The 15,012-nt window shown below is 38.4% G+C and overlaps 1 protein-coding gene across 1 annotated transcript in view; it reads right to left on the bottom strand.

Moving 5' to 3' along the window:
• Positions 1-854: 854 nt before the first annotated feature.
• The window catches only part of SETBP1 (SET binding protein 1), an 84,539-nt gene continuing 70,381 nt past the window's right edge, over positions 855-15,012 (bottom strand). The window contains exons 3-4 of the mRNA XM_042831134.1: positions 7,774-7,941; positions 855-1,614 (exon numbers count right to left, since the gene is read on the bottom strand). Coding sequence (XP_042687068.1) covers positions 1,058-1,614; positions 7,774-7,941 — 725 coding nt within the window. The 3' untranslated portion in view covers positions 855-1,057. The remainder of the gene's footprint in view (positions 1,615-7,773; positions 7,942-15,012) is intronic.

Below are 15,012 nucleotides of genomic sequence, written 5' to 3'. Positions count from 1 at the left end.
AGTTTTGGGCCCTGTTTTCTTACTCTATTTTTTTCTGTTCTACTTTTTTTTTCTTTTCTCTTTTTTATCTTTTTATTTTTATTTTTATTTTTTTTGGTGATTTTGTCCATGTTTACTATAACTCTATTCCCCAGAAGTGTCTTGCTGTTCTCTACTCATATGTACCGAGCATCAAAACAACTTGGTTGATGGATGACCCCTTTTTCACATGCCATTGGAAATGCCAAGTTGCTTCATAGAAATGTGCTATCATAACTGAATATCCATGTACACCTTATTAGAAATGCTGTGATATTCTGTTGTTTCTTGGGATAGCACTCGGAATGAGTGTGTGCGCGTGTAAGGCTCTACTTGTCTATTGCCTATATTGCAGCTAGTTGTAACTAGGCAAGTAAATGAGAAAAAAAATATATATAGTTCTAGCAGGAGTCAGGCATTTGGGGTTATGTTACCCCAAAACCTGGTAGTATATAAAACTGAAAAAAAAAATTCAAACATATTATAACCAAGATCACAGTTGAGAAAATTACACTATTTTTTTTCTTGCCTTTTTTTTCTTTTTTTTCCTTTTTTTTTTCCTTTTTCTTTCTTTTTATTTATTTATTTTTTTAACAGTGATTTCTACTATGGTATGGTTATTCTTAGTTTCACCTGGCCCACCAAACAGAATCTGAGTTGAGCATTCAGCCCTAGTGACAATGCTCAGCTCTCTGCAAGGATGACCTCCCGCCTCCGGGTATGGTGTGAGCACAGCAATGCTGAGATGTTGATTAGTTTTGGAAACTGCAAAGTAGACAATATCCCCAACTTAGAAATCCCCCCCACCCCCCTTATCCCCACCTTTCCATCTCCTCACCCTTTCCCCCCTCTTTCCTGGGGGACTGGGACCGAAGTGATGAAGAGGAAGATGTGATCCCCATCTCTCCATAATAAGTTTTGGCCACCCAAGTGACAAGTCCAGTGCTGCCTTGGGGGCAAAGCAGACTGTATTCCTCCAGTCTGTCAGTCCTGACGTACCCTGCTATCAGCACTTGATGTCCAACAGGGTGTGCTGGCCTTAGGGAAGGCCTTCGCTTTCACTTCCTCTGCCTTTCCGGTGCCGCTTCACTTTCATGTCATCCTCCTCCTCTTGTGGTGATTTGCTCTTCCTTTTCCCAAGCCGGGGTGTCCGGGGCAGAGGGAGAGGGGGCGGCAGTGGCGGAGGAGGAAGAGGAGGAGGTGGTGGTGGTGTTTCTCGAGCCATGTGTATGACAGCCTCAATGGTGGCCATGATTGTGTCTTGAGTGGCTGCTTGCTCCAACAGCAATGGATTCAGTGTTGGCCTCTGACCTCTTTTGCTGGGAAGGTCAATGCATTTCTCCAGAACGGGCATTTGGTCTCTGGAATCTTCATCAAAGGAGAGAGGTTGCTTACGTGGACGGCCCCTCCGCTTCTTGACAAAGTTATTGCCTGTTTTTGATTGTCTCTGCAGCCGCTTGGCTTTCAAGATCTTGTTTACGTGATCCAGGTTCTTCTTTGTGGACAGGATCTTGGTGTAGTTACACATCTTGCGCACCTCACACTGGATTGCTTCAATTTCACGGCGCTTGAACCTTTTTTTCAGCAGTGGACTGGCTGTTAGGAGACAAGGACAGAAACAGGACTAGATCAAGCAAGTGAATGGAAATCCTGCCTTCAGTGTTATGAAGAAGGGGAGCTTTCAAGACTGATAGGGTGAAATATGACTATTGAAGAAGTAGAAGATGTGTGAAATGACTCTGCATAGAAAAGCAATATAAGAATAATATGGATAATTTAGTGTCATCCCAGAATTGCTATTACCTCCCCTTCTACTGTTCCAGATGATAACCTAAGTTTGAGCTGTGCTCAGAGATCTCTCTCTTCACTTCTAAAGCAGCAAAACTTTTCTACAGCAGTGTTATACTGTGAGTTTGATTCAGTCTCCTTCTCTAGTGATGAAAAAAGGGAAAAAAGGGAAAAAAGGGGCTGCTTAATACAAATGTTACATCGGTCCACCATAACTACTGAACTTAATAAACACCAAACATACGCTCCTGATACCTTCATCCTGGTCTTTAATTCTTGCACATCAGATAATATTAAAAAAGTTCGTTACTGAAACTACTGGGCACAGGCAAGTTCAGTGGCTTACTCCACTTGTGTTAAATTCATTAATTCTGCCTGGATTTCTTTACTATCATCTCTGCAGAAACTAGCTGAAACTACACTGTCATCTAATTGACTTTAATGGCCCCTGAAGCAAGTTTGCTCCTTTCTGGTTCTGATCACTTACTTTAGATCTGAATGAAGTCCAAAGCAGCTAAGTCTCTTGCCAAGGTCACATCATGAGTCATTGTCAGAGCTGGAAGAGAGTCCAGCATTTGTTGGCTTCTTGGCCTTTATTTAGGACATAAGATCTTGCTTGTTTTTCCTAAATTATTTCATTGTCCGTTAATGAACATGGTGTCTGTTCAGAGTTCAAGATTTCCGTGTAGATTACAAGTAACTACGTCTTTGTGAGCAAGACAGAATGTATTAATTCTGCTATTACAATAATTGGTTCTCCATTTCACTCCTAACACATCAATTCTGCACTACTGGAAGAGAAATGACAGAGTTCATGATTTCTTTCCAGTAAAGATTAAAACATCCCACTAAATTAACCTCAGCTCATGTCTACTTGCGAACTTAATTTACACCTGACTGTCAAGCAGTCATTTGGCTTTGAAATACTTGAAGTTTCTAGAGCAGCCAAGATTTCAAGAAAGGTTCTTTTGAGGGTTATCACTCTCTTCGTGGTTAACAACATAATCTTCTAGCAGCAGTTTAAAATAAAGTTGCTGGTGTAGCAACTCTGTAGATAATCAGGAGCCATCAAGTGGCAGAATCTTCCCTTGCTCACTATGACAGATTTGGCATACGAGCCTTACTTACTGTCCTCCCCTCTTGGACAACAAAAATATTGGCTCTTACACTACCATGTTGCTTGGATTCAGCAAAGAGCTTGCATAAACAAACACAAGTTACAATGCAAGAAGTAGGAATGAGTCATAAACAAAACACAGACATATGCTCTCTTATAAATAAGGACCTGGATGGCCAACTTCCCAAAGTCTGGTTTTCATTAATTACAAAACAAAATACATTTTCCATATGTAACCCACTCCCCGCACCAAAAAGAAAAATAAAACCCATTTACAGTTTGTGATTCACAGAGGACAAAAGAATAGAGGAATGCAGTCATTTTGGTACGAGACGAAAAAAGAGAAAGGAAAAGAAATGTCCAAATTACTAAGGGGAATCTGATTAGTTGCACAGAATTTCTCTCAAGTAGGTCACCCCTAAAAAGTATGGATGTAAGAACCCTAAAGGCAGCTGGCAGAGAGCTCTTTCTCAGTCACCTGATCAAAAAAGTTAGATTCTGGTCACACAAAACCATAACTCTCAGGGGCTTCACTCATGACTGACATACAAAGTCCCAGTATTTTCAATCCTAAGCATTCAGCTCCTTTGAGTCCCTCCAAAATCCTGCTAGAAGCTTCAGATTAGAATATTGAATAAGTCAAACACTTTGCACACCATTTGCTGTCCACATTTTGCCTTTTATCACTATTGCCATGTTGCCATGCATCACCATTGTCATGAGTCATTTGTGAGACTTTTTGAAAACTCCCATGTTCAAGATGCATTTTTTTTTTTTTCTCAGAAAGTTAATGACATAAATTTTGCAGATGAGAATTTTAGCAAAAATTAAAAGAAAGAAAAAATAAAAAAAAAATTGCAAGGCCAGCAGTAAAGTTAGTAGATTTGGCACTGGTCTCAACTTTAATTGGAAAGACAGCAAGCCAAAGGACAGGAAAGAATTTGAAAAGAAAAATCTGCGCAATTTTATGTCTTTACTGAGATCTATCAGTATCTGTTATTTCTGCAGCCCATTGAAATCAATGATATCTATTTGCCATTTTCAAAATAGGAGTTTACTGCCATTTGACATGACATCCTCCTTATTGCTGGTACTAAATAATATAATATGCACATGTATTCTGATGGTCATACCAGCTCTCTGATGATTATCTTGAGTACTCAAGAAGAAGAGAACACTGAGGCTTAAAGACCTAAGTGGATCTCAAGAGAGATCCACTAGTGTAGGCAGAAACTGAGTGCAGTACTCAGTGTGTCTAGTTCTCCAAATTCAGTTGATATACTAACATGTATGGGTAGATATCTACACATAGGTGTAAATCTGAGAGCTGACGACCCAGTGCCTTCCTTTATTGTGTAGATACTTCCTTGCTCTCCTAAAAATTTATAGACTGACAGACCCTTTCAATTTGGACTGAAACTCAATTTCTCTTGAAATAAGTAAATAAATAAAGAGATAGATAGATAAATACATACATAGATACATAGATACATAGATAAAGTTGTTCTATGCTAGGTTACTGTCTTATTTTTTTATCCTCCTATTTTTTTTTTTTTCCTTGTAAGTGCATTTGGTGCTTTGTAGCCTTTATGATTTTCTCAGGAAGTTTATTAGTAACTACTAACGCTTTTGCTTTTCTCTCTAGCAAGCCTCTGAACTTGCAAGAGTTGTGTTATGTAGTCTGCCAATAGTCAGAATGCATGTCTTGAATAAATAATATCCCTCTAAATCAGGCTTTTAAAGGATGTATTAAGAAAACCAATATTATATTGGCTATTGAGATTCAGGAGCATTTGATTTTAAATTAGAAGAAGGGTGACTATGTGGAAAAGAGTTTGATGGGTCTGCAGGGGGAAGATTTGATGAGGTGTGCTTATGACAAAATTTCAGAGATCTGACAAAATAAGCCACTATTGAAGCGAGAGCCATCAGGTGTTATCAACTCATCTAGAAGCTCGTGGTCAGCAATTCTGATAGAATATATTTTGCTATATTGCCATGTGATATACTGCTTTGCTGAAAACCAAAGGTAAATACTAAGCTTTTCCATTTTATTCAGACAGATCTTTCTCAACCCTGGATTCAAATTTGTCTGCTCTGTTTTCAAGATTTGTTGTTCCATTCTTGCACATGCTTTACTATTTGCATATGGAAACTTTGCTCTGGTTGGAAGAATTTCCCCTATTGCTATCTCAAAAGAGATGAGGAGGAAGTTGGCCAGACTAACAATATGTTTGTACATAGGCACAGGAAGATGGGATGCTTCTAAGAGATGACACAACATGATGGCAACCTCCAGTTGATGGAGGAGACTACAGGACAGAGAGCAGTACAGGAAGGAGAGGAATAAAGAGAGGAGACTTTGCTTCCTGGACAAAGTATTCTATCCACACCTTGCCAGGCTGTAAAGCTATATGTTGCCTCTATGAAGGCCTGAAGCTAGTTGGCACAGTCCTGACCAAAGTGAACAGAGACTGGAAATAGCTGATGCAATGCAATATTGATAAATGAATCTTTCCTTGTATTGTGACTGTTCACACTTGAGGACATCAATCTGCTTACTGTAATCAGGATATTTCCTCCAGACACAGCTACAAGCAGTGACAGCTTGAATTCCACACAGCAAAGAGGTGTTGGAAGAGATACTTTTCCCACCACAGAACCTGCCTGGAGGCTTGCAACAACAGAGAGAAGGAGGACATAACTGGAAAATCCAGTACTGTGGAATAAAAGCAATCAGAGCTGAACAGAAGACAGAACTTGGACATCAGAAAAAGGCTGTCAGGAGATTCTTCTATTTGTCTGCATGGAGGACCTATTATGGGGGATCCTTATTTCTGAAACATCACTAGACAGCAATGGGAGAAGGAAGCAGTTTGGCTTCCCAAAACACAGAAAATTCAGACAAGCACCTGTATTTCTGATCTGCTTTCTGGAAGCTGCTGTCTAAAACTCGCCCCATGCTATTAGAGACACGCGCACTTCAGTTCTCTTTGTCAAGTGCTGATTATGAAAACAAACTGGAAAATTACGCACTACTGGTACACATAGCTGCTGCTTATTTCTACCCAATAAAGCTTTTGTACTTCTCCTCCAGCCCTTCCTTACCATATTAAAAACAAACAAACAAACAAACAAACAAAAAAACCACCTTGCCAAGCTACCTCAAAGTAGAAAGAATTGGTGTTAGTCTTAAAAAATACAGCTTTACACATTTAAAATAAGGAAAACGGAGGTCCTGTATTTGCCATTGGGAGCAGATGCCTTTGTCCCACAGATCAATTAAAGTGGTTGCAGGCCAAGCTGGGAAGTTGAACAGGGTTGATATTACACATGTAACAGCTTTCAAAGCAATAAGAAAAGTCTCTACCAAAAACATATGCTCCCAAGGAAGCTTACAGGGGTCTGAAGAACCCATTCTAGCACAATGGTACAGAACACAGAAGTGAGGCAAGGTGTTTCAGATGCTTTGGAAGTTCTTCACTGCTTCTCAAACTTTATTCTGAATGGCTTTGGTGTGTTTGTGACACTAGGGATCAATCTTACTGCCTGTCATTCTCTACTCTATCCTTTCAGATTTGCCTGGGGCTGCTTGCAAGAACACAGCACAGAGAAAACTGCTCAACAGCTGGGCTCAGTTTTCAACTTGGTTTGAATGGAGAGATTTTCAAGGAGCTCTGCATTAGTTACAGGAAGCCCAAAGCACTGTCCTGTTTTCCCATTAATACAGTTTCTTTCAGTTTTCTCTAAATTTCAACATCTGGGCTACAGATAAACCAACAATTTAATTAGTCCTCTGAAAATCGAGAGAATGAACTATTTCAAGTCTAGCATACATTTTCGTCTTGAAAGTGATCGTAAAATATTTGTGTACTTTCATTCTCTGTTGCATTAAAAATCTCTCCTTAGTTTATATATAGGAAAGTATTAAAAGCTAAACAAAGACTCCTGGTTTTCTTACGTAGAATTATATCCTTTTAGAAGCCACTTTACAACATGGGTCCTTTGTTTTCACTCTTTATTCAGGAAACCAGAGGAAAACAAAAGGAGAGCACTGAAACAGCAATTTCAAATGAATAATTAAGTATGTTATCATTCCATAACTAAGGAATACAGATATAATGTTTGTTCATGTGGATTCAGATATATGACGAGACTAAGAAATTCTCAATGGCTGCATGTAGGATTCAGTATGGCGGGTTCCCCATTCACTATGACATAATTCAAGATCAACTTATCTATCTGTGCTCAAGCATGATGATGATGGAATGACTTGGCTCAACTTCTGACAGTATTAAGCTGTACCACCTTCCAATGTGATTCCAAACAGAAGCACAAAGTATAAATTGATTGAAAAACATGTTACTCTGGCTTATTTATTCCTATGTGCTTTAAATCACTGTTCATTGCCCTAAACAACTTCACATTTTCAAGACAGAATATTATGCTAAAATCACTGAAGTATGCTGAAGAAATCTCAGCTGCTCCTTAGCTATTCACTAGGTATTCGTGCTACACGGATGGGAACATTCAAATAAATGAACAACAGGGCTGAGAAAGAAACCCAGGAGCCTTACTTCAGAGTCCCCTGCTAGACCACAAGTGCTCTTGTTGAATCCTCATTATTGCACAAGTAGTGTTATGTGAATAAAATATATTTGATATGCCAAGATATGATCATGGTAAGAAAGTGTTAAGAAGAATTACTGCCTGATTATCACATTGGATTTGTGCATTTGCAACAACTACTTAAATCAGGGAAAACAGTAAAAAAACCATATTTTTCAATGCAGTGCCAGTAGAAAGAGGGTGGAGGAGATGTAGAAGGGGGTGGAGAGAAGCCACTTTACCTGCTTCAGATGTTGCTGATGAAGAAGGTAGGAGAGATAATACTGGAGTTGGTATTGTAACACTCTCTACAGTTGCTGGTTTCCTTCTGGTCATCACATTACAGGCAGAACTTTCCATTTTACTGTGAAGTGAAGTCTGGTCTGCTTTTAAGTGGGGGCCTACAATTCCTGGGAAAGAAAGCAAAATTTGGATGAACATTTAGGAAGTAATCTGAGTGCAGAATATCTGGAATTGTGTACTTGGTGACAGTCCTTGCCACTCCAGTATATTTTCACATTTCCCTGTAAGTGTCTGATTTCAAGATCTAATTGTGGGTTTGATGCTCAAGAAATCAAAATTTTTGGTAATTTCTAATACTTCTGCCTGAAGGGTTATCATCAGTGATCTCTATAACAATGGCAAACCAACACGGTAATTCCACATTGTTACATATTATTTTGTAAAGATATACCCCCACCTGTACATGTTTAAAAACAGACATGTTTCTTATCTCTTTTCATCGGGATCATCTATTTGTCATTCTCTGTATAGTTTGTTCTCTGCACGTGGTTACATACTTCTGTAGTGACTACTGAATGTGTGCTTCATCTGAATAAAGGCACCAATAATGGCCTCAGCATGTCATTCCCTCTTTAACGCACATCAGACTTTTACCCATTTTTTAGGAATCCTCTTCCTTATAAAATTATACTTTACAACTCATGAAAGAGGTAGGAGTTTAAAAAAAAAGAAAAAGAACTCTTTGCCATACTTTTGTTTGCCAACCAATTCTGATGGCGTATGTAGATTACAACATGAAATGAATTAACTTAGAAATATACAGAGGACTACAGAAAAAATAAAAGCTATGCAAACAGGGCTGTTAAATTTCTACCTTAGCAATCTTCCTCACGCTCTCTCATGACTTTAATTCTTATTACTTTTTTTTTTTTCTTTTCTTTTTTTTTCATGTAAATGTTTCATATTTAAACCACTATTTTTAAAATGTTACGTATTATATCTTCCTGTGTATACATCTGAATGTATGCCTGGCCATTTATATGTAATATCTGTATGAGTTTGCCTATGTGGATATGTACATATACATCTATGAATACATGAATTTACTAAGTGAGAAGTCAGCTAAAATAGCTCAGCATTTTTTACAGAAAAATCAGGAGGTTTTTGTTGATTTTGGTAAACTCCTAGCAGTGGCTGTTTTATAAAGATCCAGTAGTTCTGCTTTCATGAGACTGAAGCAAAGATGAGGATCTTTTGTTGTGTCTTCATTAATTTATGAAGACCTTTCTCAGTATCTGCAATAATGGATTTCAACATATTCAGGACAGCCACTCATTTTTCAAATGTAGCTCTTCTTAAGTAATTTCTTTTTTTCAAATCTTGTACATGTGCCTCAGAGAAAATATGGATTCTGGGAATTAAATTACATGAAGATTCATAAAATCACAGAAGAGCTGATGTTGGAAGAGATTTCTGGAGCTCATCTAATCCAATTCCCTTCTCAAGCACAGTCAGCCAGTTACCAGGACCACGTCCAATTAGATTTTAAATATCTTCAAGGATGGAGGATTCAAAATCTCTTTGGGCAAAGAGAAAAGCACCATCATGCTGATCATGGATGATTTCTCTTCATAAATCTCTGGATTTTTCTGTGTCTGGTCTACTAAAATAATTCCTAACATGATCCTCCTATAGCACAGATATGTTTTCTTTCCTCAGAGGTCTCATCACCTTTGGGTCTCGAAAGACTAGACTTATCAGGAAAGCTCAAGAAGACATTGAATACTTTGTTTTATTCTATGCCACAGGTGTCTCTGCTCCATACAGCACTGTGCCAACGTTTTCCCTAGTCTTTTTTTTTTTTTTTTTTTCCTGCTCCTGTACCTGCTGGACATTCTTTGTCCATCTGCTTCCACCAGATTCAATTCCAGATAGGCTTTGGCTTTCATAAACCCACCTCTGCATGCTTAGATATTTTCTCTATATTTCTCCAGCAGCTCCTCCTTTCTCCTCTATTTTTTTGCTTGCTTTCCATGTCTGACATTAGTTAGTAGCTCTTTGCTCATGCATGCAAGTCTCCTGCTACCTTTGCTTGAACTGATGCTCACTGTTGCGGAACATTTTTGAATTTGGAGAAGGTAAACGAAAATCAACAAGTTCTCCTCAAATTCACTTTTCTCCAGGGCTGTATCCCATGATTCAGTCAGATTTTTCAAAGCAGGCTGCAGTCCTTCTTTTTCCTTTTCTTTTTCCTGTCACACTGAGGTGAACAATAGGCTTCTTCTCAGCAATTAAAAAAGACCTCTTCTCCTTTTTTTCTAATCAAGGGATCTACAGCAAACACTCACACTGTCCACATTAAGTCTGCTTGTGAATACTGACTTGTAAGCTCTCAGCTGGTCCATCACTAATTCTTAGGCAATTCTCCATGACTTTCTACTCCTTTCTATTATCATCCTGAAAACTTTTCTTGTCAGCCTGGTTCATCACTTCCTCACTTGGTTGTGGGTCACCATCTTTTTCCCCTGTCACTTCTAGTTTAAAGTTCTCCTTACCAATTTGGCTAGGCTGTTGGAAAAGATGCTTTATTTCTTTTCATGTGAAACTCTTCTCTTCTTAGTGTTTCTCTAACCTCAAAGAGGATCCTATGGTCATTAAAAAATTAATCCATTTTGTCAGTACCAGCTTCACAATGAGTAGTTAATACACAAAAACTATCCAGCCTTCTTCAAGCCCTTCCATCTCACTTGCAGGATTGAGGAGCAAAACACCTGCATCCTCATGGCCTTGATCACAGCCCTTGGAGGCACTTAGCCAAGATTGACAAACTCCCCAAATCCAAAAATCTAGCAATATTATCAGTCCAAGGACTTCTGAAGCCTTGGATGCCTCTCCACAATGTCACTCATCTAAGTTCCAGGCTATTGGAAAACCACTTGACAGCAGGTCAGGTCAGAAGACTGGGCCGTTCATCTTATGCAGGGGTTAGTGCCCACTGCTCTCCCTAACCACAGCTGGTTAGCATCTGGTAGTTCCTCAAAGAGTTCCTTAAAGATCTTCAAAGAAGTTCTCAGAAGATCAAGATGATTTCCAGGCAGTTTGCTGCCTCTGTTGTCAGTACTCAGCCATTCCAGATATAAACATTTTCTTGCATTCATAGTCGGAGCTGCTATGACAGTTTCTACCTTTGTCCTTGCATGCAAAATGAGAAATAGTCAGGAAACCTACAAGACCCCAGAAATTGTGGAAAAGATCTTTATCAGACTCAGGCAGAGGACTGAACTGGTGAGAGGAGTCTGAAAGATTAGGGGCTACAGAATGAATGAGTCTGGAAGAGGAGTCTAGATTAAAAACCTGCAACTTAATAAAGCAGAATGAGTCCGAAAGCAGAAATATTCAGGGCTGAGACAGAATTGCAGTCAGAGGTTGTGGCTTGGAAGAGATATACTGAGGAGCCTTTGCATATTAGACTGTACATTCTCCCAGAGCCTCAAATTGAGCACTAAGCATCTCAAATTGTATCCATTCAACTTCAATCCCTCTCTGCTCAGCTTCCCTATTACAAATGAGAACAATAATATACCCCTCATCTCAAGAGCAGTGCTGCAAAAATAAAATTATCAACATTCATGAAACATTCATCTATTCATAGCAAGGCTTAGAAATGTGGAATAAATGAGACATGGGGTCACAACTGAATAAGGAGAGGAAAATCAAACTACCAAATAGCTGTTCATTAGGTGAGTGCTATACATTATATAAAGCACTGTTCAACAGAAAGACTGAAATATTTGGCCAGACAATTATGCTTATGTGATCCCAGGACTATGGAACCGTGCGTGTGAAAAGCTAAGGCTTCACCATCCCATAGTGCTTGAGCTTGAGGCTTAACATTACTTTGTCACGAATGTAGATTGTGCACAAGAAAGGCGCTTATGTGTGGGTGTATGTATCAATATGCATTCATATATATGCACGTGCATATAACAGCCTAATAAATTCAGCATCTGGTTCTAATTAAACTGAATGGCCTATATAAAGAGCTGTATGAAAACATGCAGCTGTAACCTGTTAACCTCTATTGATAAAAAAAGGTCTCTGTGAAGCTGTGCTTCAACATATCAAGGGACAGTCATTCATTTTTCAAAGGTAATCCCTCACAAACCACTTATCCTCTCAAATCTCTACCTGCACACAGTGTTTGCATTAGGGACCTTGATTTATGGATTCCCACTCCTTGGATGGAGAGGCCGACTTCCTGTTGCCGTGGTTACTTGGATCTTGGTTCAAGGTTAAACTACTCCCAAATCAAAATCAGTGGCAGGCACAGCATCTAACAGCCAGGTTATTGACTACCTTAGGATGCTTAAAGGTCAAAGACCAAAGTGCTGCTTACTGCCTTTGGAGTGAGTCAATATTTTCAATATTTTTATTCTGTTTCTTTTGAAGAAGTAGTTGCTGCTCAATTACCACCTACTTGGGTTTAGCAAGGTCATACAAATCATTGAGAAAAAAATCCTCCCCCTGAAGAAGAGGTACAAATGTAATGAATTACTTCAAAGTCTATGTGGCCCAATTGCAGCTCATCACTGGTGAATCATGGGTTTGGCCATCTGTCTTTTGTTTTATACAGTTGGTTTCTTGAGCCTGTATCACTCACCTCACTGAATTTTGCCTCTGAATTGAGGAACAGGAATAACTTTTGGATTTGAAACACACAATAAGGAAGAATCATTGGGTTCCTGTCCCAGATACCAAAATGATAACTGAGAATTGGAGGCACCGCTGGAAAGCTATGGAGTTGTAACTATTTTCTCACAAGGCTGATTCACACTGCTGTGGTAGGATGTTTACCCTTCAGTCAAACTGACCCATTGGTGTGGAATCACCACCCTTCATTTGACTACTGTTATTCATTTGGGATTCTCTATTTAGGAAATGTGAAATAAGAGATCACCCTAGTTCAGCACATATTTGAATAAAGTAAAAATAAATAGTTCATAACACAGTGAAAGGGGGCATATTAAAATTCGTGCTCTACCACGACTCAAGTGCTATTTCATCTTTTTTTTTTTCTGCTCCAGACAGAGAGAAAGATGATGTGTACTGGTGACCTGTTTCAGACCCTTTTTTACCACTTTCCAGTTGATCTTTGTTTATTTCCTCCAATTTAGAGATTACTTCACCTCATGAAAGACTCATGTCTTAAGTTATCTGAGTCCTGCTGATATCACAGAGAACAGTGAACGCACATTTTTACTTGAACAATGGGCAGCAGAGCAGGGAGAAAATCAATCACTACTTGTTAAATGAGAAAGAGCAAAGGCAAAAGATAGCTTCAAAAACAGAGGTAGATGTACACAAAGGAGATTATCAAGAACCTAACACAATAATGGCATGATTATAAATAAATAATCATGATGATTATTAATAAAAGGGTGAACCATGAGTAGCACTCTTCTAGTTCGAGACAGACTGACAGAAAGGCTGTGCACGAGGCAAAACAATACTGATGTAAAATGGGCCCTTCACTTAATGATTTATGGGTCCCCTGGTACTGGCTAAGCAACTTATGAGTTCTGGCTGATAGTTAATACATTAATTTTAAAGGCCTAGTCATAATTATTGTTGTTATTAAGTACTTACACTGCAAGTTATGTGGTCTAGCTCCACAGTGCTAGGTTCTGTACAAATGGATTAATTAACTCTCCTTGTTTTACTGTTCACTCTGCTTATTGCATTCATCTGTTTTTTCTCATCTTGTATCTGTATGGGAAAGTTGTTGGACAACGTCCACCTTTTCTTTTATTTGTGTGCAGAAGCTAGTACAGCATGCAGCCAGGCTGGAACTCTAAATGCCAGTTCAAAAATGATCAATACCATTTTGCCATTGGAAAAAGAGAGAAAAAGGTGATACAATTGATTACTGAGAAGTTTCTGTTGAGAAAGATTTGTCTTTAGTAAGTGCCTTGAGTTGGATCTCACATTCCCCACAGATTTTGGAAATCCATGGCTGTACTTAACATGTTTATGCATCCCACTGTTGTTATCAGAAAACTCTTACAATTTTTCTCCCACTCTCTGCACAATGAGGCTACATAGAGCAGTTGCACAGGAAAGCACATTTAAACATTAAGTTAGTATTTGCATTTAAGACAGTATTTGCATTTTGATAGCTATTATGTTTTGAATAAAGAACCAGAAGAAGCCTTGTATCTGAGTGTATCTTTTTAAAGGCTAATTTTAAATAAATCAGTCAAAAGTTTGGCATTGCGTCACATTCCAGAAGGGAGAACTGAATTACTATGTGATAAATGTAGTTAAGGAAAGTAATTATTCTTCTTAAAGTAATATTATTACCTTTCTAGCTTATGGAATTCATTTCCCTGGATTCTATTTGACGTGCATTATCATTTTAAAATAACTGTACTTTCAACGTACAGTGCTGCTTTATGGCTTCAGGTCTTTTTATCTTCCTTCTTTTTCCACTACTGCATTAGAAACCTCAAATTTCACCTCTCCCATGAAGGATTTTCTGCTCTACAGGATATATCCCCCTGAATAAAACCAAGTTCCTGTAGAATAATAAAAAAAAATTACTGTCATTGCCAACAGGAAAAATTTAAAACATGGAGACTGCTTTATTTCATTCTAGCTACTTTCTTACTTTTTTTTTTTTTTTTTTTTTTTTTTTTTTTTTTTTTAATATATATATATATCAGGGTATCTTTAGAGAAAGAGAGAGGGAGAATGAAAAAGCCATCATTAGATAGATCTTCTGATCTTTATCTGCAGTAGCACAGTCAGAAGAGCTAATGCTATGATGATAGCTTTGAAATCTCTTAGGAATTGGATGAAGAGAAGTGATAGTGATGAACTCCCAGCTAATAAACAGAGAGTGCTTATTTCTGCAGAATGATCAATTTCCAGATGTCCTGAGGCTTGTCTGATACAGTTGATTTACTCATTCTCCCTCACTTCACTAATAAAGCTCAAGTCCAACATCAGATTAGAGAAGAGCCAGATTTCTTAAAGGGGCAAGAGGAGGGCTGGCATCATGGAACGTAAATGCTGGGAGACATACTAATCTCTTCTGCCTTCTCCCATAGCCACCAAGCTGTCTTAAACAGCTGCCTTCTGCTGGAATCATACACTTTATCCGCTTTGGGTTAGTACAGTAATACAGACAATTAATTTGTTATCTTGTTAGTGGAAATTTAATGCAATGATCTAAAAGA

The sequence above is a fragment of the Centrocercus urophasianus genome, unplaced genomic scaffold (assembly GCF_019232065.1).
Source record: "Centrocercus urophasianus isolate 14NV4802_14NV808 unplaced genomic scaffold, USGS_Curo_1.0 seq_35, whole genome shotgun sequence".
Taxonomy (NCBI): domain Eukaryota; kingdom Metazoa; phylum Chordata; class Aves; order Galliformes; family Phasianidae; genus Centrocercus; species Centrocercus urophasianus.
The sequence above is the reverse complement of the archived record's forward strand: the minus strand, read 5'-3'. Positions and strand labels throughout refer to the sequence as shown.